This window comes from Coccinella septempunctata, chromosome 3, assembly GCF_907165205.1.
Source record: "Coccinella septempunctata chromosome 3, icCocSept1.1, whole genome shotgun sequence".
Classification (NCBI taxonomy): Eukaryota; Metazoa; Arthropoda; class Insecta; order Coleoptera; family Coccinellidae; genus Coccinella; species Coccinella septempunctata.
Genome location: NC_058191.1, coordinates 34,498,975 through 34,521,041, shown reverse-complemented (window position 1 = coordinate 34,521,041; position 22,067 = coordinate 34,498,975). Strand labels below are relative to the sequence as shown.

Here is a 22,067-nt window from a genome sequence, read left to right as displayed (position 1 = left end):
TCAATAATTTGAGGAACAATAATACACGATTAGGAAACTATTTCATACATATTTGGTGATGGAAATAAGCTAGAAAATGGGGTATTGAAACCCAATCTTCATAAAAGCAGTTTGAATTAGTCTCACTGTAAATTTGTTACATCAGACCGTTGGTGGTTGATCAGAGTGTAGGTAAGATTCAATTTTAGTAAGTGAGTTCAATTACTGCAGCTTGAAATTGTCACAATACATCGAAAAGTAATTAGTTAAAATGCAACATATACTGGGTACCCCACGGTGGATAAAAACTAATCACAATTTTTCGCGAAAAATTTGCATGTTTTTGTTTCCGCCTATGAACATTCTCCCTGAAATATTTTCACACACTCCGTATATCTTTGCATCGTTAAATAGATGATAAAATGGCAATTTCAACAGCACATATTCCGATATTCCATTCCTTAAGGGAATGTAGTAAATACGATTCGAGATAAAGATGATCGACATTGATTGCTTTACGGATGTTACCACAAATACGAAAATGTGTCACATCTTTGAGCAATAGCCTGAACTGAATCAGTTGAAAAGTAGAAATTACCACGTGAGAGGTAATATTAGGAATATTGAATAATTTTCAGGTATTCCTGAATTTCAGCGTAATTTTGGAATGTATCGCTATCAAAATCTTTGCAATATACAGGGTGTTCCTGAATTGAACGTACAAACGAAAATGGGAGATTCCTTGAGTGAGTTTAAGAAAAAAAAGTCCCATAAACATGGGGTCGCAAACGTTTCGTTTTCGAGATACAGAGTGTTGAAGTTTGAATTTTTTTCAAGTTTTTTTCTCATAGTATCTACACTTCACAAGATATTCAACTGAAATTTTGCATAGATATTACATTTTAGAGTTCCCACCACGTGACATGGCAATTTCGATAGAAGATCTACAGGGTGATATTTTTTCTGGAACACTGCCACCTGTTCTTCTGCAGAACTTTTTTTTCGGTGAGCAACTGTTAATTTGCAAAAATGTAAAAAGAGGCTTTGTTTTTATACTAAACTTTTCGGTCTCTTGTAGTTTTGTCGTATCTACCAACGATTTCGTGAAAATCCAAATTATGATGGGAAGGCCACTTTGTAAGCTGTGGTGAATGAATTCAGTGTCAGTTTTTATGGAAATTTTCCTGATCTGTAGCGATGATTCATAAAGATTCGATAAACTCGTATAATCAACACAAAAAATGTATTACTATGAGAAAAAAACTTGAAAAAAATTCAAACTTCGACACTCTGTATCTCGAAAACGAAACGTTTGCGCCCCCTTGTTTATGGGCCTTTTTTTTCTTAAACTCACTTAAGGAATCTCCACTTTTCGTTTGTACGTTCAATTTAGGAATACCCTGTATAAAGAATTGAATCGCCGATGTCACCCCTTTCGAAAAATCGTCGAAAAAATTGTAAGAACAAGTTTTATTGACACTAAAGTTCAATTTTTTTTTTCTCATAAAAAACAACTAAATTGGAAAAAAAGGAACGGGGTGACATCAAGACCTCCTTTATCTTCAATTCAAAAAAAAATCAAGGCTTCACGTAAGAAATTGAAAGATTAAATTAGGAACTAGTGAATGCCGTATTTGAATGGAGATTCTTGAGGTATTACTAAAAAGTATTGCTAATGAGTTATTCGGATTTTTATATGTTACGTCATTTTCGAAGAAATCTTCAGCATTTACAATTCTGCCATTATGTATTATTGTAACACACTATTGGCGTTTTTGACCGAAAATATATAGGGTGTTTATAAGATGATAAATTTCATCGAAACTCAAGATTTTCATTTGAAACCAAAATTTTTTATTATTTCAGATGATTCAACGTAAAAAAATGAGGAGGGTTATCTAAATAAACCCTGAACAATTTAGAAACGAACAGAAAATAGTGTTATATTACTACATAATGGAAGAATTGAAAGTGTTGAAGATTTTTGCGGAAAAAACGTCCACATCCCCATATTCAAAAAAGTGTTGTGACCTCCAGTTTTCACCATGACCAAGAAAGTCTAGGGTGCTGAAAAATAAGTCAATATACCAGTATGTCCTGTATACCAGGATATACAAAACTTGAGCCCATTTTTGGGTACGTATTCAGAATAAAGCAGTATTCAAAAATTATTTTCAGCTATAACGAAATTTGATGCAATGAATATTTCAGTATGGATCCAGATTCAATTGTCATATCTGGCATGGCCGGCCGATTCCCAGGTTGCGACAACGTGGAGGAGTTGCAAAAGGCTTTGCTCGATGGAGTAGACTTGGTATCGGAGGATCATGGTCGATGGACCAAAAATTTCTTCAACATGAACAATCGCGGAGGGGTCATGAAGGACATAGAACACTTTGACTCGGAATTCTTCGGTATATCGCCTCGTCAGGTGGACGGGTTAGATCCAAGGACTAGAATCCTGTTAGAATTGACATTCGAGGCTTTCATTGATGCCGGCTTCAACCCCTTGGATATGAGGGGTTCAAAAACAGCTGTACTCGTTGGTAAATTCACATTTCTTTTAAGGTTGAATGATTAAAGAATAAGGATTAGAGACTATGGAGTTTGTCCATAAGGTTGCATGTGGTGCATTTTTATCTGGATTATTCGATTGTGTCGATGATTCAAATGATTATTTCAGGTCTCACTACCCCAAGAGGTAATGAAGAACTCTTCGACAACAAAGTAAACTTTGAAAGAATGGGCCGATCTCCAGCCATGACAACAGGTATGATTTCGTTCATATTTGACCTCAGAGGACCCAGCTATCCAATAGATACAGCGTGTTCAAGCAGCCTCTACGCTTTCTGTCAGGCCTTCCGTGCCATTAAGGCTGGTGAATATGACTCTGCCATTGTATGTGGTGCCACTATCACCCTTGATCCTTTCGATAATCTAGAATACCAGTCAATGAACATCCTCAGTCCTTCAGGAAAATGCAAGTTTCTTGACGAAAATAGGGATGGCTTCGTCAAGTCGGAGTCTGTTGTAGTTACGTTTTTACAGAAAAGGAAAGACGCGAGAAGAGTGTACGCTACAGTTAAGGGTTGTGGTACCAACACTGATGGCTACAAGGTGGATGGCGTCACGAAACCGTCTCCAGAAATGCAAACGGTTCTTTTCACAGAAGTTATGAAGGAATTCAATATCAAACCACAAGATATCACCTATATTGAAGCCCATGGAACTGGAACGCCGGTTGGAGATGTACAAGAAACAGAAGCTTTAGCTGCATCTATTTGTGTTGGCCGGGAGGAACCACTTCTGATAGGTTCTGTGAAGACGAATATTGGGCATACTGAAATGTCTTCAGGGCTGACTTCCGTAATAAAAGTCGTACTCACAATGGAATCTGGAATTATACCGCGCATGCTGCATTTGAACAAAATAGGAGATGAATTTACCGCTTTCCATGAAGGAAAACTGAAGGTATAGTACCCCAAATGAAACTTTTCTTGGATTCTATTCTTTTATAGAAAAAAACGTTGACGATGATTCTGAATTGTGTAGGTGTTTCTGGATTGTGAAAACCATCCTTAGTGGGACAACTAAATATCTCAATTAAGTTCTAGAGAATATTAACCAGAAGAGGTAGATACGTTTTATAGATGCCTCTTTCAATATCCTAGGAAAATGACGACGCCCTTGAAGAGCTGCAACCTTACAGCTTGTATATCCTTCGAGTGAAAATCGTGTAGTTCATTTTCTAGTTAAATATCAATCCCAATCAATAACCTTCTTTTACAGGCTGTAACTGAGCAAACAACGTGGAAAAATGGATTGATTGGTGTTAACTCCTTCGGACTAGGCGGCACGAATGCGCATGTCATACTAGAAGCAAATAACAAAGAGAAAGTGTCTTATTATTCGAAGATGAAGTACAGACTTCTAGTACTCTCAGGGAGAAACGACCAAGGTCTCAAAAACTTCATGGATTTCGTCAAGAATGAACCCAGAAATTTAGAAAAAATCATGTTTCTCAATCACATATTCTACAAGCCACTACGCTCCTATAAAAATAGGGCATACTTAATCTTCAAGGATGGGAATATAACGGAAGAAGTTGGAATAGTCGAGAAGGAGAACAGAAAAATTTGGTTTGTCTATTCGGGAATTGGATCGCAATGGCCGCATATGTGTAGGGATTTGATGTCGTTCGATTTGTTCAAAAAATCGATGGAGGAATGTGCGAAACCTTTACGGCCGTACAAAATTGATCTCATAAATATTGCGACTGAAGGTGATGCTGAAGTATTCAAAAATGTTACAAATTGCTTCGTATCCATTGTTGCCATGTCGATATGTTTGACAGACATATTGAAATATCTTGGCATCTCTCCTGATGGTATGATAGGTCATTCTATAGGAGAAATTTGTGAGTGTTCACTTAAAAAAGTGATATTGACTCACATCCAATGCAATACGTTGTTTTTTCAGGTTGTGCATACTGTGATGGCTTGATAACCAAGGAACAAGCAATATTGATAGCACACGCAAGAGGAGTTGCCCTTGAGAAAACATCATCTATTGATGGGACTTTGGCTGTGATCGGTTTGACTTTAGAAGAGCTGACAGAAACTATACCCCCTGATCTCAGTATAGCTTGTTACAATTCACTGGATAATTTTACTATTTCTGGTCCAAGGAACTCAATCACAGAATACGTAAAGGAATTGAAGAAGATGAATAAATTTGCGGAAATAATTGAAGGTGCCAATAAAGCTTATCACAGTGAGTACATCTCGGATGCTGGAGATTACTTGTTGAAACTCTTGAAGAGTATAATTCCTGAAAATAAAATTGCATCGAGAAAATGGATCTCATCGAGTGAAAATGAGAGCATTTCCAAAAAATGTGAGGAAGGAATAATGAATGACGTAGAAGCACTGTCGGATGAACCAGTTGGGGTTTTACATTGTCCTGAGTATTACAGAAGAAATCTAGTGGGTCCAGTATACTTTTCCTCCGCCATGAAATCTATCCCTGAGGATGCCCTAGTTATTGAGATATCCCCAAAAGGTTTACTACAGACCATCATCCGAAGAAACTTAGGGCAAGAAGCGAAAGTTCTATCTCTTTCGTCAGATTCTTCGGAAGATAATCATCATCATCTGCTCTCCTCTATAGGAAGGTATTCCTCTTCTTCTTCAATATAAATCATATTCATATTGCTTCATTTCCCACAATATTAAAGGTCACCTACTTCACAGCAAAGGTTATTTGCAATGTGTGCTAAGCTCTAATAAAAAAATTAACATATTTTGAAGCTACTTCAAAACATGGATATTTCATTGCAAAAAACAATAACGCTTGTAAGACGTTTGCAGTTAGAGATTCCAAAACCCTTCTACACTGTTTTTTTCTTTATCTCCTTTTCACTAGTCACCAAGCCTTTAAATGAGCTCAAAAATTATTCATGTAGTCCCGAATGTACTGAACCATTGGAAGGAATGACGAATGACTGACTCTCCAGAGCCGTACTTAAAATTTAATGGAATCGCATTGTAATTAGGGGAATGAAACGCCGCCATCTCGTATATTTTACCACCAAATATATCATTTCAGATTATATCTGGCTGGTTTACATCCAAACATCCTAAAGTTGTATGGAGGCGAGAAAGTTTTTCCAGTTAGCAGAGGAACTCCATCCTTAGCTCCTTTAATACAGTGGGAGCGAACCATGACATGTAAAGTACCCTACTATTCTCCGGAAAAGGCTTTCGGCGAAAGTATAGTTGTAGATATAAGAAACCCCTCAATGAGCTATTTGGAAGGCCACGTAATAAATGACAAGCTCATTTATCCAGTTATGGGATATGCGGTAAGATTGAATCAATTAATGAAATTTCAAAGATGCTTGCCTCTTTTATTTGTTATTCTTATAAATAAGGTTTGGGAGCAAGAAATCCATTAATTTTCAAGTTAATGAGATTAGTGATTGATAACTTGTGAAGTATCTATCGGACAATGTCAAATCTATAAAATGTACTGTTTCAAAAATCGATAATTTCTCCAGTGAACATTTTCCTAAACTTGTTTCTTCCAGAACATCGTTTGGGAAATATTTTCACATTTGAAACGCAAGCCTCTCAACGAGGTCCCTATCGTCATTGAAAACATGAAAATCAGAAGAGCTACCATGCTGCCAAAAGATGGAAATGTAATTTTCAACGTTAATATCTTGACCAATGGGGATTTCGAAATTCTAGAGGGTGGAGCAATAGTTTGTACTGGTTCCATAAAAAGTCCTCCTGATACTGACAAACTCTTCACGCAACTATCTGAAGAACATCTAACTTACGGTCAACTACCTGAAAACTGTGTGATGAATACCGAAGACGTTTACTTCCTACTCAAACTATCAGGATATCAATATAAGAATAAATTTCAAGGGATCATAGAGACGAGAGGGTCTACAGGAAGACTTAAATGGCACGAGACTTGGACAGCTTTCTTGGATGCAGCCATCCATTTCACTGGTGTCACTAATTTAAGGAAAGAAGATTACTTGCCTGAATCTATTGGAATGATTTTAATCGATCCACAGGCTCACCTGAAAATAGCAGCGCAAAATAACAACGAAATCCCGATAAAGCATGATAAAATCGCAAATATTATACAGTGCGGCAAAATGGAAATAAGGGATCTTAAATTGATAGAGATTTCAAAGAGGAAATCGCTGGTTAAACCAATATTACAAACCCATCGATTCATTCCTTACGACATTCCCGAAAATATATCATTTCACGACTGTGTCCATACAGTGTTACAAATTGTGTTGGAGAATTCCAACAATATTACAGCCATACAGATTCTAGAGGTTGGGGAAAATAACAACCAAAATGGTGTGGACAGTAATGAACCTAGTAATTCAAACACTGATTCTCTTCTTTCTGAAAAACTCAAAGAAGTATTGAGCGAAGATATCATCGCCAAAATAGTTCATGATATAAAACATGAACAGTTGAATTCCAAAGAAATGAATAGGTATAATTTGGTGATATTACACAGTCAAATTGATGAGGAAATATTGGCTTCGCTAAGGGAAAATCAAAAATGTTTCATTCTGCTCAGGAAATCGTCGTATGATATCTTCGAAAAAACTGATTACGTCATTGTGAGCACCTTTACTACTGTACTTGGAGCTTACGTTTTGATAAGGTTAAAACAAGAAATACCAAGAGATGTTGAAATTATAAGAATAACAACGAAGACATTCGATTGGGTCAACACATTGAAGGAATCAATGATAAAAAATGTTGGAACCCGAATATACCTGGTGAGCGAAAATGAAGAGACCAGTGGAGTGCTCGGTTTGTATACTTGTATGAGGTATGAAGATGGAGGAAATGCAGTAAGGTGTGTTTTTATACCCGGCGCAATTCCTGAGAAATTCTCCTTAGAATCCAGTTTCTTCAGACAGCAATTAGAGAAGGATTTATGTGTGAATATTTTCAAGAATTCCGTGTGGGGATCTTACAGATTTTTGGAGTACGAGAAGGTAGAATCCGTAGACACTGAGCACTGCAACGCTGTATCGACAGTTCCAGGAAATTTGTCCAAAATCAAAATGGTCGAGAACTGTTCTCACTTTAGGTGAGTACGTGAGTAGTTTTAAAAATTTCATCAAGATTATTTGCATTCAGTTTCGAACTGCTCTGCAACTGAATAGCGAAATACTTTTTTATGTACAGGCATTTAGGTAGAGATCATAATGATTGTAAACTGATATTTTTTTCAATATGTAGTTTCAATTTCGTATACTTGAAAAAGTAAAGAAATACGGAAGAAAAGTTAAGATTTGGGTAGTCAAAGTTGTGATTTTTTTTCAGTGACCCTAAAAATTTAATATACGTTTACTACGCTGGTGTGAACTTCAAAGATGTTCTTGTTGCTAATGGCATGTTGAATATTCCCGGTGACGATCGCAATACAACTCAAATCGGATATGAATATTCCGGAAGAACTTCAGATGGCCAACGTGTTTTTGGAGTTACCAATAACCAGGCTTTTGGCACGACATTGGTGCCAGATTATCCACCCATAAAGATCCCAGATTCCTGGAGTATGGAGGAAGCTGCATCTGTTCCACTAGTTTATATTACAGTAAGTTGTTTTCGAATGAAAAATTTTGGGTTCATTATGGGCAGCCCCGTATTAAAATATACCAGGCGATCCTCACCAAGTTGATTTGAAGATAAATTGCTCGTCTAATGTTAAGGATATTGAATTCAAATATGTTCTCTCTTCTGGAAAACCTAAGTCAAGGAAATTCAGAAATTGTGAGACTGTTTCAGAAGTTTCCATTGGATTCATCCGCACTGATCTTACGTCAAGGCATTGTTGCAAAACAAATTTTCAGATTTTGAATGAGTGTTGATCATAAAACCACAAACAATATCTGATCCAAAAATTTTAGAAGAGCAAAAGCAATAATTTGCCTGAACCTGAACAATTCATCAAACCAGGAGCAAAAGCCTTCCAGTTATGAAGAGTAAACATTTGATTTCCCATAAATGAACATTTGGTGGACAAGAATGGTCAATTTCTGAAAAAGTCACGAAATTTCTGAACTTCCTCAACTTTGTAGAGCATCCGTAAATTCGCAACATGGTGAAGTATGGAGTTCTTTGGGATTTTATTTCTTTTTTCCGATAACGTGTCCCCTGATGGCTGGGGATGGACCTGTAAAAGGTCAATTCTGGCCTCTGAGAGCTTGAATTATACTTACTTCATCTTATGATACCTATGGATCCAGTTAAAGAACAAATGGATTATCCATAAAATTATAGTACTTCTTTCTTCGTATTTCCATCAATTCCAATATTTTACCTCTTTTCAGCTTTTCTGTGCCTTCCGCTACAAAACCAAGCTACAAAAAGGAAGATCCATTCTCATTCATTCGGCCTCTGGCGGAGTAGGAATGGCAGCAATTCAATTGGCACTGGCTGCAGGTTGTACAATTTTTGCAACCGTAGGAAGTGATGAGAAGAAAAAAATTCTACTGAAAGTTTTTCCGCAACTTCAAGAAAAACACATTTTCAATTCTAGGGACAGCAACTTCGAGATTATGATAAAAAGGGAAACTAATGGTAGAGGGGTAGATTATGTGCTCAACTCTCTAACGGGTGATCTTTTCAAGGCGTCCCTCAGATGCGTTGCCTCCAACGGGCATTTCATCGAAATTGGAAAAACAGAATTCCTGAATAACACCAGAGTTCAAACGGACCTTTTCACAAGAAGCGTCAGTTTGCATGCGATTTCAATCGACGAGTATTTGATGAAGGAACCAAAGAGTTTTCTCGATTACGTCTTGGATTTTCTTAAAAACGGAATTGAGAATGATATCAAACCAATTCCGCATAGAGAAGTATTTGGGGTGGAAGAAATTGAGAGTGCTTTGAAGCATTTTCAATCAGATTCGCATTGTGGAAAGATTATTTTGAAAATCAGGGACGAAGAGGAAAGCAATACTACTCTTCCTCTGCCAAGGAAAATGCGTGCGTTGGCAAAGGTTCATTTCAATCCCAACAAATCATATATTATAATTGGAGGTTTAGGGGGTCTGGGCTTAGAATTAATGAAGATTATATGTTCATCCGGAGGGAAACACGTCATTCTTAACACCAGAACTCCGCCAGCTAACGGCTACCGAAACTATGTAATTCAAACCATGAATACATGGGGTTGTGATGTTCACTTGAACCACTACGATACTTCGATTTTCAGCAACGCCGACAAACTGTTGAGAGAAGCCTTGAGTAAAGCGCCAATCGGTGGTATCTTCAATTTGGCTATGGTCAACAGAGATGCGATTCTCGAGAACCAAACAGTGGAATATTTCAGAGATGTCTTCCGTCCCAAAGCCGAAATAACACGAAACCTGGATGAATTATCACGAACTTTATGTCCAAATTTAGATCATTTCGTGGTTTACTCGTCCATAACATGTGGCAAGGGAAACCTGGGCCAAACAAATTATGGCTTCGCGAATTCGTCCATGGAGAGAATCATCGAAAAAAGAAACGAGGATGGACTTCCTGGCATCGCTATCCAGTGGGGGCCCATTGGTGATGTTGGGTATTTCGCGAGAACAAACGAAAAACAAGAACTTGGTTATTTCAAGGCACAACCCGTACTTTCTTATCAGGAAGTGATAAAGCAGGTACTACTGAAGTCATCGGGAATTATAACAAGTTACGTTGTTCATAAAAGGGACCAAGACATTGAAATAGGTGACTCCTTGACTGGTGCTCTCTTGAAAATTTTTGGGATAAACAATTCGAGTAAGATCGATGATGGAACAACATTGATAGATTTAGGAATGGACTCTCTCATGGGATTCGAAATCAAGCAATTTCTTTTGAGAGAACATGAAATCGATATCAGTATTAAAGAGCTCAGAAATATGACTATGAAGGAAATCAAAGAAATAGATGTTAAAAGAAAACACCGAGGATGAAAATGCTTGAAAGAGAATATAGATTGATGATTGTGGATCAATTAATAGCATATTTACTACTTCACTCTACTACTCCATCAAATAATCTTTTTGATTAATTGAAATGTAATGAGATCTTGAATTGGAAAATGTCAGTACTTAATGTGTCTCTTGCAAAATAAATGTAATATAGTTGACTAAAACTTTTGTAACATATAGATATTTTCAGAAGGCATATATTTTGTATATTTCCTTTTAGTTTTAAATTCCATTTTTCTGAATCACCTCATAGTGGAGGTACCTATAGATTACAAATTATTACAAAAGCGAGAAGAGCTCGCTTCAACATGGGCATAGGCGTAGATTGGTATAGGGGCTGGTACAGTCACTATATACTCCCAAGTATATAGTCACTGTAGGGGCTAGAGGGTGGGATTTTGGTCAAAATCGGTTGAGTAGTTTCCAATTTTTTTCAAATTTACCGGAATTTCAGGTCTCTTTTCAGTAACTTTTTGCTAATCAGGTGTAAAGCTTTTTCGAATGAATTATATTTCGTATTAGGGAAGAGGGAATGTCCTTCTTCCTTCTAAAAAAAATGAGTTTCTAGATAAAAGCGGTAATAATGAGAGTTCATCCTTGACGAAAAACTCGATATTTATTTCAGATGTTTGAATAGAGAAATTTCTTTTATTCAGATTACTTTGCGATGCGCCATCTAGTATCAATTTTTGCAACTAGAATTAATATTAAATTTTCAATCTGGTTTGAAATTTTTTCAGATTATAATTTCAACTTCATGGATTTTGTGAAAGTTTATTAAAAATGGATTCCTTTTTTTGTTCAGTTTCAAACCCACAAAACATCATATAATGGGGTAGGAAAGTATGAGTGTTTAAGAGTCAGGAATATCTCATAACATAATAATTTCAAAAGAAAACTGTTAAATATTTATTTACACTTCCAAATTTTATTGTGTTTTACGAAATCTGATGGTGTACTGTTGATAATACCAAGTCTGTTGTCCAGCAACTTCAGAAAGGCCTGTAAAATATTTATAATTAAACACTGAATAAAATATGAAAAAGATTTGTTCAATCTTACCTTCTTTCTCTAAGAGGTAGAGTTTGGCGGTATTTACCCTTGGTTTTAAATAGAATATTTTTATCTCCCATATCAGTATTGAATCCTTGTTCATACTTATTACCAGGTGCCTGTAAAAAAAATTTTAGAAGAAATCTGATAAATATAAATGTTAATATATTACAGTAGTCCACATGTTATCCCATAAATCAGCTTCTTCGGGTCCCATCAACATTTCTGGAACATTGTACATGGGTGCATTAGTGAGGGCCATAAGTTGCTCTTTCTGATTACAATACCTGAAATGAAAATGATTCCCTTATTTCAAAGTTTGAATAGCCACAACAAAGCAGAGATAATTTTCTTAGTTGTCATGGAAAAGGAGCCACCTGTATATCTTAATTGAGTAGTGTGGTGAAAATTAATGTTCAGAAGCCATAGCAAAAGAAACAATTCTGAACATTTTCTATGAAATCTGAAATTGTTTTTTGAATAATGACTCACTTCCTTCTGAGGCAAGCCCAATCTTCTTCATTTTCGTGTACCCAATCTCCCATTTGAGTTTGTTGTTCATCGTAAGAATCAAAATCAATTCTTTCAATATCCTCCACCACTACCTCTGGATCTCCTCCCTCAGACCAATCATAAACTAAGAGCTCAGCATGAGTGCTGGAATCAAAATTGATATTGTGTTAATGGGAATTAATACAAAAAAATTCAAGATTTCAGGTTTCTTATATTAAATTTTGTCACCTGATATCTTTCAAATATTTTTGTTTGTAGAATTTCTCTAAGGCTGTGAGATATTCCTTGGTCAATGCAGGAGATTTAACTTCAGAAGGTATATTCCTCCTTTGAATATTTTCTTGAACTTTTGCCACTGGAATATCCAGATAGATGACAAGATGTGGGCGTAGTAATTCATCTATAGATCTGTCCCTCACTTCATAGTAGGCATTATATGCTATCATAATAGGAAAGATGTTTTAGGACCATTTTGTTAACAACCACTGTCATAACTCACCTCCTTTAGAGATGTAACCTTGGCTATACATAGCCTCAGCAAAAACAAAATCAGAGTAACAACATCGATCTAAAACAACACCTTGACCAGTACTGAAGAGATGGGCTAAAGCATCTATATATTGGTTAAATCTGAAATAGAAATAAAAATACAGGCACTAGAAATAGTGGATAGTACGTTACAACTTTCTAAAACAAAGGTGGTCATGTTATGCCAACTTATTCATTTTCCCAGTACTCACTTAATGCAATATTGATCTACTTGGAAAGGGGCAACCATTGAATGCCTTGGATTCATGAGAAAATTCTTCACATCAAAACTTTTACACACGTCGGGTAATTGATTATCAAGAGATTTGAAATCAAATCCATACTCGTTGATATAAACCATATCAAGATTGGCTTCAGGCATATAAAGCATGTCTAAATCTTCAGCCAGTTGTTTCGCGAAAGCACTTTTACCAGAAGCAATCGGACCTTCTACGACAATAACCTAAGAAATTTTTATTGTGAATGGTTTCCCTTGATATCTTGTTGCGTAAAGCTTACTTTAGAGTTTTCATCAAATCTCGAAGTTGTTTTATCCAGGAATTGATGCAAAAAAGTATACTTTTTTTCTTTATATGGCCATGGTTTGGGTTTGGGCTTATCGTCAGGACTTACTACTTTGAAAAGTTTACTGGTGATAGTTCTTACAATTTTTATATCATGTTTTCCAACCGTTTGGTTTGTTAGAGGGCTAGCTATACTCCGAAGGGATATACGAACTAAGCTAGCCATGATAACGTAGATGAATTCTGTAAATATATTAAAATCAAGATTTTTCAATTAATTATATAACAGAATATGCTACCAAAGTTATTGTTGTACAATTTGACACAAACGACTACAACATAACCTAGCTTTGAATAGTTCGAATACAATGACAATTCTTTTTCTTTTTCTTTCATCAGATTTTGTTACATTTTGTTTGAAACCTTGTACAACAACCACTGTGAACTGCAATGCTTTTCAAAGCAATTCTGAAGACTTCTCCTATCACAGTTTCATGTTGAAATAGTCATTTTTATACGATACATACCTGCCTTCCTCTTCCTACACTTCCAACATGATATCCGAAAACAAGAGCCCAAACAAGTGTATGGATCAATGCTTTGAATAATAACGCTTTTGCTTTTCCACTTTGTCACGCAATAGAAATTAGATTAATATATAAGTAGAAGCATTCTTTGTCCATGAGCAAAAACAGAAGTTGTTCAAAAAAATTGGTAGTCATGGACGCAGACACGTAGGGGTCAGGTTGGACAAGGCCCCCATGCATATATTGAGCTTCCAAGGCCCTCAAAGAAAAATTCTGGCTATTACCCATTTATATACCTATTCTCATTCTCATTGTAGATATAAGTACATATGCTTTGGTGTGGCACAAGCTGAAAGAAATATGTTCAGAACCAAAGCAGCAACCTTCATTCGAGGACGAATTTTTCATCGCTAGCCTTCGTTATTTCTCAAGATCATACGCCATGAATCTTGTTACCAACATGAGGAATTTCTTGTTCATTATACTGCTGATCTAACCTGCATATACAATGGCGAAATTTTTTATCTATCTTGTAGAGAAATGCCGTTTTTGCAAATTTTTTTCTGGCTGACTCATCAACTGTGTATAATACCTACGATAGGTAACGAACAAATATGGATTCAAGTAGGCAGATTGTTCGCAAACTCAAGCAAATAACTATATCTTTTTTCAACAGCAGATTCGGATTTTCAATATATTTTCGCAAGAAACTAATAGGTACCTGAAAACTAACAAAAATCGTGCTTCTTACATGCGCACCAAAAAATAATGACTTTTAACTAACCATACTACCAACATTTGAATAATTTTCATTGCGTCCATTTTTTATAGTTTTGGTTATTGTATATCTGTTTACGATATGTTTTGAGATTTGTTCAGTCAAGAGAGGTGTTCATCGTGAGGACATGTATTCAAAGGAATGGTAATTAATTTTCCAATTTTATTTATTGAATTTAAAACGAGAATAACAGAATGAAGTTTTACTGAGTGAACTATGATACAAAAATTGGAACTAACCAACTATATATCGATTCAATATAATTTGAAACTCTTAATCTACACGTATACTTTGAAAATAACAATATCAAAAATATATAAAACATTTGTGAAGGGACTATACAACAATCAAAACTACAAAATCAATGGTTTTCTGGAGTCTGGCTCTTCGTATTGAACGGATTGGTAATCAGTTTTGCAACCGATTGTAGAACAGTGATGGGAATCTGTAAAGGAAAATCAGACACATTAATAATAATATCCAATAAAAGGAAGATAAAGCCGACATGGCTATCAAAATTGTACAATATAAAGTGGACTAGCAAGGATCCACATTCGTCATCGAAGGAGAGTACGAGGATGTCTAGTTAGCCTAGACCAGTTCCATGCATAAAAAAATATTGCGTTATCATATCATCGAACAATAACTCATCAGAAGTGTCAGTGTGAAGTTTGAGGTCAAAAAAGTAAACCAGAGTTACGCAATAAATTGAAAGAAAGAAGATGTAAGCCGAAATTGTGAAAATCGAAAAATTGAAGTATTGAGCCATCATCGAGTACCTGTATTTAAAAGGGTTAAGAGGTAAGCAGATTTACGAAGATATGCTTAATACCCTTGATGATCAATGTCCTTCGTATGCGACCGTGAAAAATTGGACTGCAAGCTTCAAAAGAGGTAAATTGAAGATGATGACCGATCGGAAAGGCCAGTTTCAGTGTCAGTCTGAAATTGGGCTAAAACGGATATCTGAAGCACTGAATATATACCTAGTTCACGTCAATTTGGACATGAGAAAAATTGCTGCAAAATGGATCCCCTAATGTTTGAATGTTGGCCAAAATCGTGCAAGGCATCGCGTGCTCGATTTGAAAACGATGTAGACTCCTTAAACCAAATTGTTACTATTGATGAGACTTGGGTACATTTCTACGATCCAGAAACAATCGATGGAATGGCGACCCTCTGGTTCTCTAAGACCAAAGAAGTTTCGTGTCCAAAAATCTGCAGGAAAAGTTCTTGCTTCAGTTTTTTGGGTTTGCCATGGAGTTATCCTGATTGATTTTTGATAAGGGTAGAACGATAACCGGAGATTACTATATTCGACATTACTGAACACTCTACGGGAAAAAATTTAAGAGAAAAGACGCGGAAAGCTATCCAAAGGTGTTTTGTTTTTGCAGGACAACAAATCTCATATTGCCATGTAAGAAATTCGTGATTTAGGGTTTGAATTACTAGAACACCCCCCTTATTCACTAGATTTGGCTCCATCCGACGATCATCTTTCCTCAACTGAAAAAAAGTTTAAAAGGTTGTAAATTTTCTTCCAACGAGGAGGTAATAAAAGCTGTGGAGAGCTGGATTGCAGAGCAAGAAGAAACATTTTTTTTGAAAGGTCTAGAGACGTTGAAGGTTCGCTGTAATAAATGTATCCAATTAAGAGGAGAATATGTTGAGTAATGAAATATTTTGACATTGAAATTTTGTATGGTTCTATAGTAGGCTAAGAATTTTTCAATATATCCTCGTATCTATCCATAGTCAACGTTGGTTGCATCATTATGCACTATGTTTTTCATTTAGCTAGGGCGCCAAGAGAAAAATTGAAACTTGTGGCGTCGTGAACTGTAAAAGTTTGGGAACCTTGAAAGTGAAATTTGTCTCATGGGAAAAATTTTCTTTCTTACGTTGAAAATATCATCGATGAATCTTGCGAACATAGTCCCAGCTCGCTGTGGTTTGAAATTCGTGTCACTGTTGGAAGGTGGTGAGTCTAAAATCCCCGTGCTAATTCCTGTTATCTGCACAGAAGCACTATTTTGATTGGCATCGGGACTCACGGAGTTGCTTTCTGGATTTTTCAAATTATCCACTGCGTTGAGCGATGTGTCATCGGCTGAGACCTGAAAATTTAAACAGAGACAATAGAAAAACTAGAAATTGAAGAAACTACTGATTTCTAACTAGTGGGGAAAGTGATACTCTGAGACATGCGAATGCCTTTGTTCTTGCAACTCCATTTTACTTTGCCGTATAAAAAAAATTTAAGACCTGAGTCGACCTCCAACAAAAAATGTACTACCAATATTCAAATTTGTTATTGATTTGAGTTATATCCGAGAGTATTGAATTATATTATGGTAATAGATTATCTGTTTTAAATTTTTTGGAAAATCAATTTATTTTAAGTTTTATTCTCTAATTTTCAACCTTCAAATGGATCAGTCAGATCCAAGTACCTATTGGAAGAAAAGTACCTGATTTGTACACCAAATTCAATCGATGTATCTACAATACTAGTTGTTTTAGTCATTATTTTCATCTACCTATATGTTATAAAGAAATCAAGGCATGTTTTTGAATCGAACAAAGGTGGGGAAAAAAACGTTATAGCAATTCAGATGAAATGCAATTATTCTGTAACCTTCAAGAGATAATATCAGTGCATGTTCAATTGTGTACTCACATTGTCCAATTCATTACCCGCTGGTTTTGCTAAAACAACACTCACGGTGAAAGCACATATCAGAAGAACTGCAATTGGCTTCGACATATTCTGCAGAAAATAAAGTAAAATCAACATGAGGAGCATGAGTTGATGTAATGATCAAACAAATGTTAAAATCCATGAAAGGATCCCTCGAACATAATTGGATTACGTGAATTTAGATACTTTGATTAATAAGATTAGATTCAAGTATCATTTTACATATTGTTTCCTGTGTAGGTATACAATGAGTTCATGAAAACTTTCTGAATTTTACGTTTACATTAGTTTTGAAGTGAAAACTTGTATTTCAATTTCAATATTTCAACTACGAATCGAGAGAAATTTCATTAAATGAGCGTGACTAGAACAGGTTGACGTTTCATCAACTATCAAGCTAATTTACTTAGCAATGCAAAAGCAAATATACTCTTTAAATTCCGTAAAATTAGTTGAGCTAAAGTTATGCCGTGAAAAGTTCCTATTAAATTATAAATAATCACATCGTATACTCCAAATTTCATAGGATCAGTTAGACTAGTTCAGAAAATAAGATTGTTTTTCTTACACTGATCAAATTTCACCTTGGACAATTAATAAAAGTACACTTTCAGGTCAATAATTAATATCTAAGCCTTATAATACTGGAACTTGGAAGAATTTCAGTGAGAAAAGCAATTATTCGAAAAATTCAATCAACTTCTGAAAAACGGTTTTATTATTTCAGAATAATCGCTCATCAGTACCTAACAGGTTGTAATCTCGAGTAACAAAAAAATTGCCTGTGCATAATCTACCTACTTTTTTATTTTATCTTATAATTCTCCTGAAAATTCTAAATCCTTTTCATCTGATATACTCTATATAGCTCTACTTGGGTTTGACGCCAAACAATTTGAAAATGTAATAATTGTATGTCTATTGAACAACCATAATCAGGGTGTATTTCTGGCAGCAATAAAAAGAAAAAAAATTTCATAAAATGTATATATATATATATATATTCTTTTGATATAGAGCATTACAATCTTGAACACCAAACAATAATTATAGCATGTGTATGAGATACAGTTTTAGCAGAGGTTAGCGTAACGGGGTACCATACAAATTGGTGTATGATACAAGAGCTTAGGGAAAAACTTCAGTAAAAAAACCCTTTCTCCCCGTGAGTGTAGTGGATTGTAATTGTTCACGAAATAAGCTGAATAAAATGTATCAAGCGAAATGAAGGAACTATATAACACATGTTGAATATCCTCAGGGTAAATTTGAATTTTGAATAAAATCACTTGGAAATAAATATAAAAATACCATTCCATTCATTTATTCGAATTCAGAATCGATAGAATACTCAGAAAATATGGGGAAAAATTCTCTGAGTATATCTAGAGGAAATGTAGATATCTCACAAAAAAAAATTGTCGAAAATTGTTTATTTATCATATGATTTCGAAAGCCAGCAGAATGTATTTTTATAAACGTTTTTTCCGTGATAACTTTTAATGCTCATATTCGATAGTTTTTTCAATGGAAGATTTCCAAAGCCCATACAAAATACTATCACTATCAGTTTTTCACACATGATTACATGGTATGGTATAAAAACTGAATGGTATGTTGCTCCAGAGTAGTGGGTTGAGTGAGTGATGGGTTTTCCATACATCCTCATACAATTTTCAATTCTGACCATTTCTAATTGAAATTAGGGAATGTTAATTAAATGACAATCGGCAAAGTGAATGATAAATTAGTTGACCAATCGTCTCCATCCTTTGTGTTACATGAGTCGACATATCGTCATGAAGGAATTATTGTCCTCTGTTGTCTGATGATTATTACATCGGTAAACAAGTTTCTTGTTCTTGTACTGCAGAATTCTTGGATAAGAAGACTTTCTAATTCATGAGACAGCGCATTTTATTGTTCAATGAAAAACTTCAAGTGACAATATACTGATATTCAACTACGTCCTGTATCTAGTAATATGGTCTTCTATTTGAAAACATATTTCCTATCTTGTCTGCTTATGTAATTCTACTTGACGGTCTTTTAGCCACAAATTTTTTCACCGAAATATGCAAAATTGTATATGCATGGCTGGTTTATAAGTGGTATCTTGCAAATTTTGGATGAATTTGCATATACCTACCTAATATATTTTTATGGAGTTTCCTCATCATATTCTGAAAGGAATGAATAAATTATCGAGATCATATGGGGTTCTAAGTAGATCATGGTCATGTAAGGTAATCCAGCGATCATAGGAATTCTTTTACCCTTGTTTTTGGTTTTGGCTGATTATTTATATTTGAATAAACTATATCTGTTCACAGCAGACTCTAGAGAAAAACACTAAAAGTAACCAAAGGTTTATCATTTCGTCACATTTCCTTTTCCCAATCAGAATTTAAGAAGAAAAATTATGACCCAAGGTCATCTCTACCATTCCATCAAAAAGATTGTTTTAGTAATAGCAAATAAACTGTCCTGGAGTAAAACGTATTTGTCAAGTATTATCCTAGGAATGCTTTCTAACTTCCTAGATTGGAGGTGCGAACAAGGTTGAAGTTCGAATTCTTTAAAAAGTTTTTCTCCATAGTCAGGTAGTTTAAAAAATATGAGGAAAATGTTTATATTTTCTCAGAAGATCAAAACAATCATATTCACACCTATATAAAAAATATTGAAGAAAATTCTATAAGAATGCTTTGATGTGGGCGATTGTTATATTCATCAATATTTGTTGAGGTTTTTTTACTCTCTATGTTGTTCTTTATTCTTTAAGTTAACATACGTAATTTTCTTTTGTTGTTGTGTAGTGCATCCTGAAATAAAATGAGAACGCATTCTTAGTATAGGTAAGCAAGATTTGTTTCCGGAATCAAGTCTTGAAAGGATGATGAAGAAAACAGCTAATGAGGCAGATATACTGAAAAGAAATTGCGAAGACAAGAAGAAAATCAACAGAAACTAGTAAAAACAGAAAAAACACCAAGTTAACGTCTGATGCAGTTAAGAAGCTTTTTTGTGATATATAAGAGTAGGTATACTCTTCATGGTGATAATGGGCAGGAAATGATGATGTTAGCGTATCTTCAGAATGCCGTATATCTGAGGACATAACATTTAAATGAAGTCCACCGAACCATTTTGTAGTTGGAATGTCTGTGATATACTAGTAGTGAGGTACTTATAGCTTTTTCCAAACAGAAATATCTGTTCACATCCTTTTAAAACAATTCCATGAGTTCAATTGTCTCTGAAGGAAATATTTCTGGTAAATTATGAAAATTACAATTTTTGTAACCTCATATTCATCATTTAGATATCATTTATTACATTTGCAACTTGGACCTATGAATATATTTATTCATGAAAAGGGTGCAAAGTGTCATCTGTACCTTACAAAAAATCATATTCACTTTTTGGAATCAAGCAGCCTCATTCATAATTTCTACTGGTAGTCACAGTCTACCGGTAGTTATACCAGAAAATTCTATTCGACTATTTGGAAATAATAATGAGATGAAAAATTTATGTATGCAAAACCAAACAAATTAATTCAAAAATGATGAAATTTGAATAATTATTGCCACATTGTGATGAAATTCGTTTTATAGAGTATATTCAATTCTGATAAATCTTTCCTTCAGCACTCCTATGAGATCAGTGACGGACCAATGAACTAACAGAGAAAAAAAATAGGCTGAAAACATTGAACTAATTATTTGAAATTCGGATGATTTTGCTACAGATACATCGTATTTCGAACACTTTAGGAAAAACCTACATGGAAAAGATGTAAAAACTACGATTCCAATTCAAAAGCAAATTTTTATCGATTTGGAAGATAAAATACAATTATTTATTTTTGAAGAATTGCAACCCAATTTCGATTTTTTTTTAAATGAAATTATAGCATTTCCTGGAAGTGCATAATTATATGGAAATAACCAGAACCTCAATTACGCGATCTACGTTCAAGTGCAACCATAAAATTAGGACAAAATTCGAGACTTCCTCCAAAACACTTTGGATCGCTTATTGGCTATTGCAGGTATTTCTACTCACGTTTTTTTTTCGAAACCTTAGTGTGACAGAATAGCGGTGAAATTATGGAAATATGCACGGTATCACAGCTCAACTATTTCTGGTAGAGAGGTTTCGGTATGCTGTTCTCTCACTGTAAAAGTCTCCTTCCAACTTCTTCTGCTTTGACCGTTGGTATAGATAGTGAAACATTATGGGGAAAGTCCACGATTGGCAAAATATGCCCTGATAATTGTCATATAAGTAATCTGTTCCATTAGGTAAACGCTGAAATAACATCTTACGTCTGCACTGAATCATAAATAAAGACATGGGGAATTTTTGATACATGAAAAATCGTGGTAGTATAGCTTAGTACCACTGGACTACAGTAGTAGTATAGTAGCCTATACAGGGTGAGACTTTGACTCGTACAAGTATTTTAACTATAGATTCTTGAGGTGAAAAGAAACACTTTTTTTCTATACCATTTTTTCCGATTCGACCTTGATAAATAGATACAGCCATTTTAAGTTTTCATAAAAAGCTATGCCACCCCTGCAGAAACAAAATTCTGTTCAGAATAAAAAGCGAAATCTATGACACTATACATCTGTGGATCTTTTAAACAGAGTTGCATCCAGCCAAAGTACACAATTTTCCGAATATTGCAGATATTTTTCATATTAAATTACTTAAAAACGAAACAAAATACCAGAAAATATGAGCAAACTTTTATTTTTCAAAAGGTTCAAATATTCACTAGATAGTGTTCAACTTATAGTTTCAAGAGTTGGGTTCTTTGACTTTTTGGTGTCGTAAAGGACATAATGAGAAAACTGGAAGACGTGGGTAATATCTTTTGTTTCAAAAAGATTCATCAAACAAATGAAAAACTATATTCCGA

The 22,067-nt window shown here is 34.9% G+C and overlaps 3 protein-coding genes across 3 annotated transcripts; 1 reads left to right on the top strand and 2 right to left on the bottom strand.

Moving 5' to 3' along the window:
* The first annotated feature begins 151 nt into the window (after positions 1–151).
* LOC123309761 (fatty acid synthase-like) lies at positions 152–10,697 on the top strand. Its single transcript, XM_044893009.1, has 9 exons — positions 152–167; positions 2,191–2,525; positions 2,663–3,450; positions 3,769–4,396; positions 4,459–5,152; positions 5,587–5,842; positions 6,068–7,617; positions 7,854–8,127; positions 8,864–10,697. Exons 2-9 carry the CDS (start codon positions 2,192–2,194, stop codon positions 10,481–10,483), a joined length of 6,144 nt encoding a protein of 2,047 aa, XP_044748944.1. The 5' UTR covers positions 152–167; position 2,191; the 3' UTR covers positions 10,484–10,697.
* A 700-nt stretch (positions 10,698–11,397) lies between these two features.
* Positions 11,398–13,478, bottom strand: LOC123309765 (NADH dehydrogenase [ubiquinone] 1 alpha subcomplex subunit 10, mitochondrial). The gene is made up of 9 exons (XM_044893017.1): positions 13,419–13,478; positions 13,115–13,362; positions 12,808–13,058; positions 12,567–12,697; positions 12,296–12,506; positions 12,047–12,211; positions 11,727–11,841; positions 11,564–11,673; positions 11,398–11,503 (listed from the first exon to the last, which is right to left on the bottom strand). Exons 2-9 carry the CDS (start codon positions 13,343–13,345, stop codon positions 11,494–11,496), a joined length of 1,224 nt encoding a protein of 407 aa, XP_044748952.1. The 5' UTR covers positions 13,346–13,362; positions 13,419–13,478; the 3' UTR covers positions 11,398–11,493.
* Positions 13,479–14,572: 1,094 nt separating this feature from the next.
* LOC123309684 lies at positions 14,573–21,350 on the bottom strand. Its single transcript, XM_044892908.1, has 4 exons — positions 21,203–21,350; positions 17,111–17,200; positions 16,332–16,547; positions 14,573–14,869 (listed from the first exon to the last, which is right to left on the bottom strand). The coding sequence occupies exons 2-4, from the start codon at positions 17,195–17,197 to the stop codon at positions 14,786–14,788; spliced, it is 387 nt and encodes a 128-aa protein (XP_044748843.1). The 5' UTR covers positions 17,198–17,200; positions 21,203–21,350; the 3' UTR covers positions 14,573–14,785.
* Between the last annotated feature and the right edge of the window lie 717 nt (positions 21,351–22,067).

Bases quoted from the DNA above. Each gene is read 5' to 3' on its own strand.
- LOC123309761 (XM_044893009.1), top strand. From the start codon at position 2,192: ATGGATCCAGATTCAATTGTCATATCTGGCATGGCCGGCCGATTCCCA. The intron at 3,451-3,768 runs GTATAGTACCCC...CTTCTTTTACAG, and splicing joins TCCATGAAGGAAAACTGAAG to GCTGTAACTGAGCAAACAAC. The intron at 8,128-8,863 runs GTAAGTTGTTTT...ACCTCTTTTCAG, and splicing joins TTCCACTAGTTTATATTACA to CTTTTCTGTGCCTTCCGCTA.
- LOC123309765 (XM_044893017.1), bottom strand. From the start codon at position 13,345: ATGGCTAGCTTAGTTCGTATATCCCTTCGGAGTATAGCTAGCCCTCTA. The intron at 12,698-12,807 runs GTGAGTACTGGG...TTTCTATTTCAG, and splicing joins GTAGATCAATATTGCATTAA to ATTTAACCAATATATAGATG. The intron at 12,507-12,566 runs GTGAGTTATGAC...CTATTATGATAG, and splicing joins AGGTTACATCTCTAAAGGAG to CATATAATGCCTACTATGAA.
- LOC123309684 (XM_044892908.1), bottom strand. From the start codon at position 17,197: ATGTCGAAGCCAATTGCAGTTCTTCTGATATGTGCTTTCACCGTGAGT. The intron at 16,548-17,110 runs GTGAGTACACAA...TTAAATTTTCAG, and splicing joins CGGGTAATGAATTGGACAAT to GTCTCAGCCGATGACACATC. The intron at 14,870-16,331 runs GTAAGAAAGAAA...TTTCCTTTACAG, and splicing joins TCATCGATGATATTTTCAAC to ATTCCCATCACTGTTCTACA.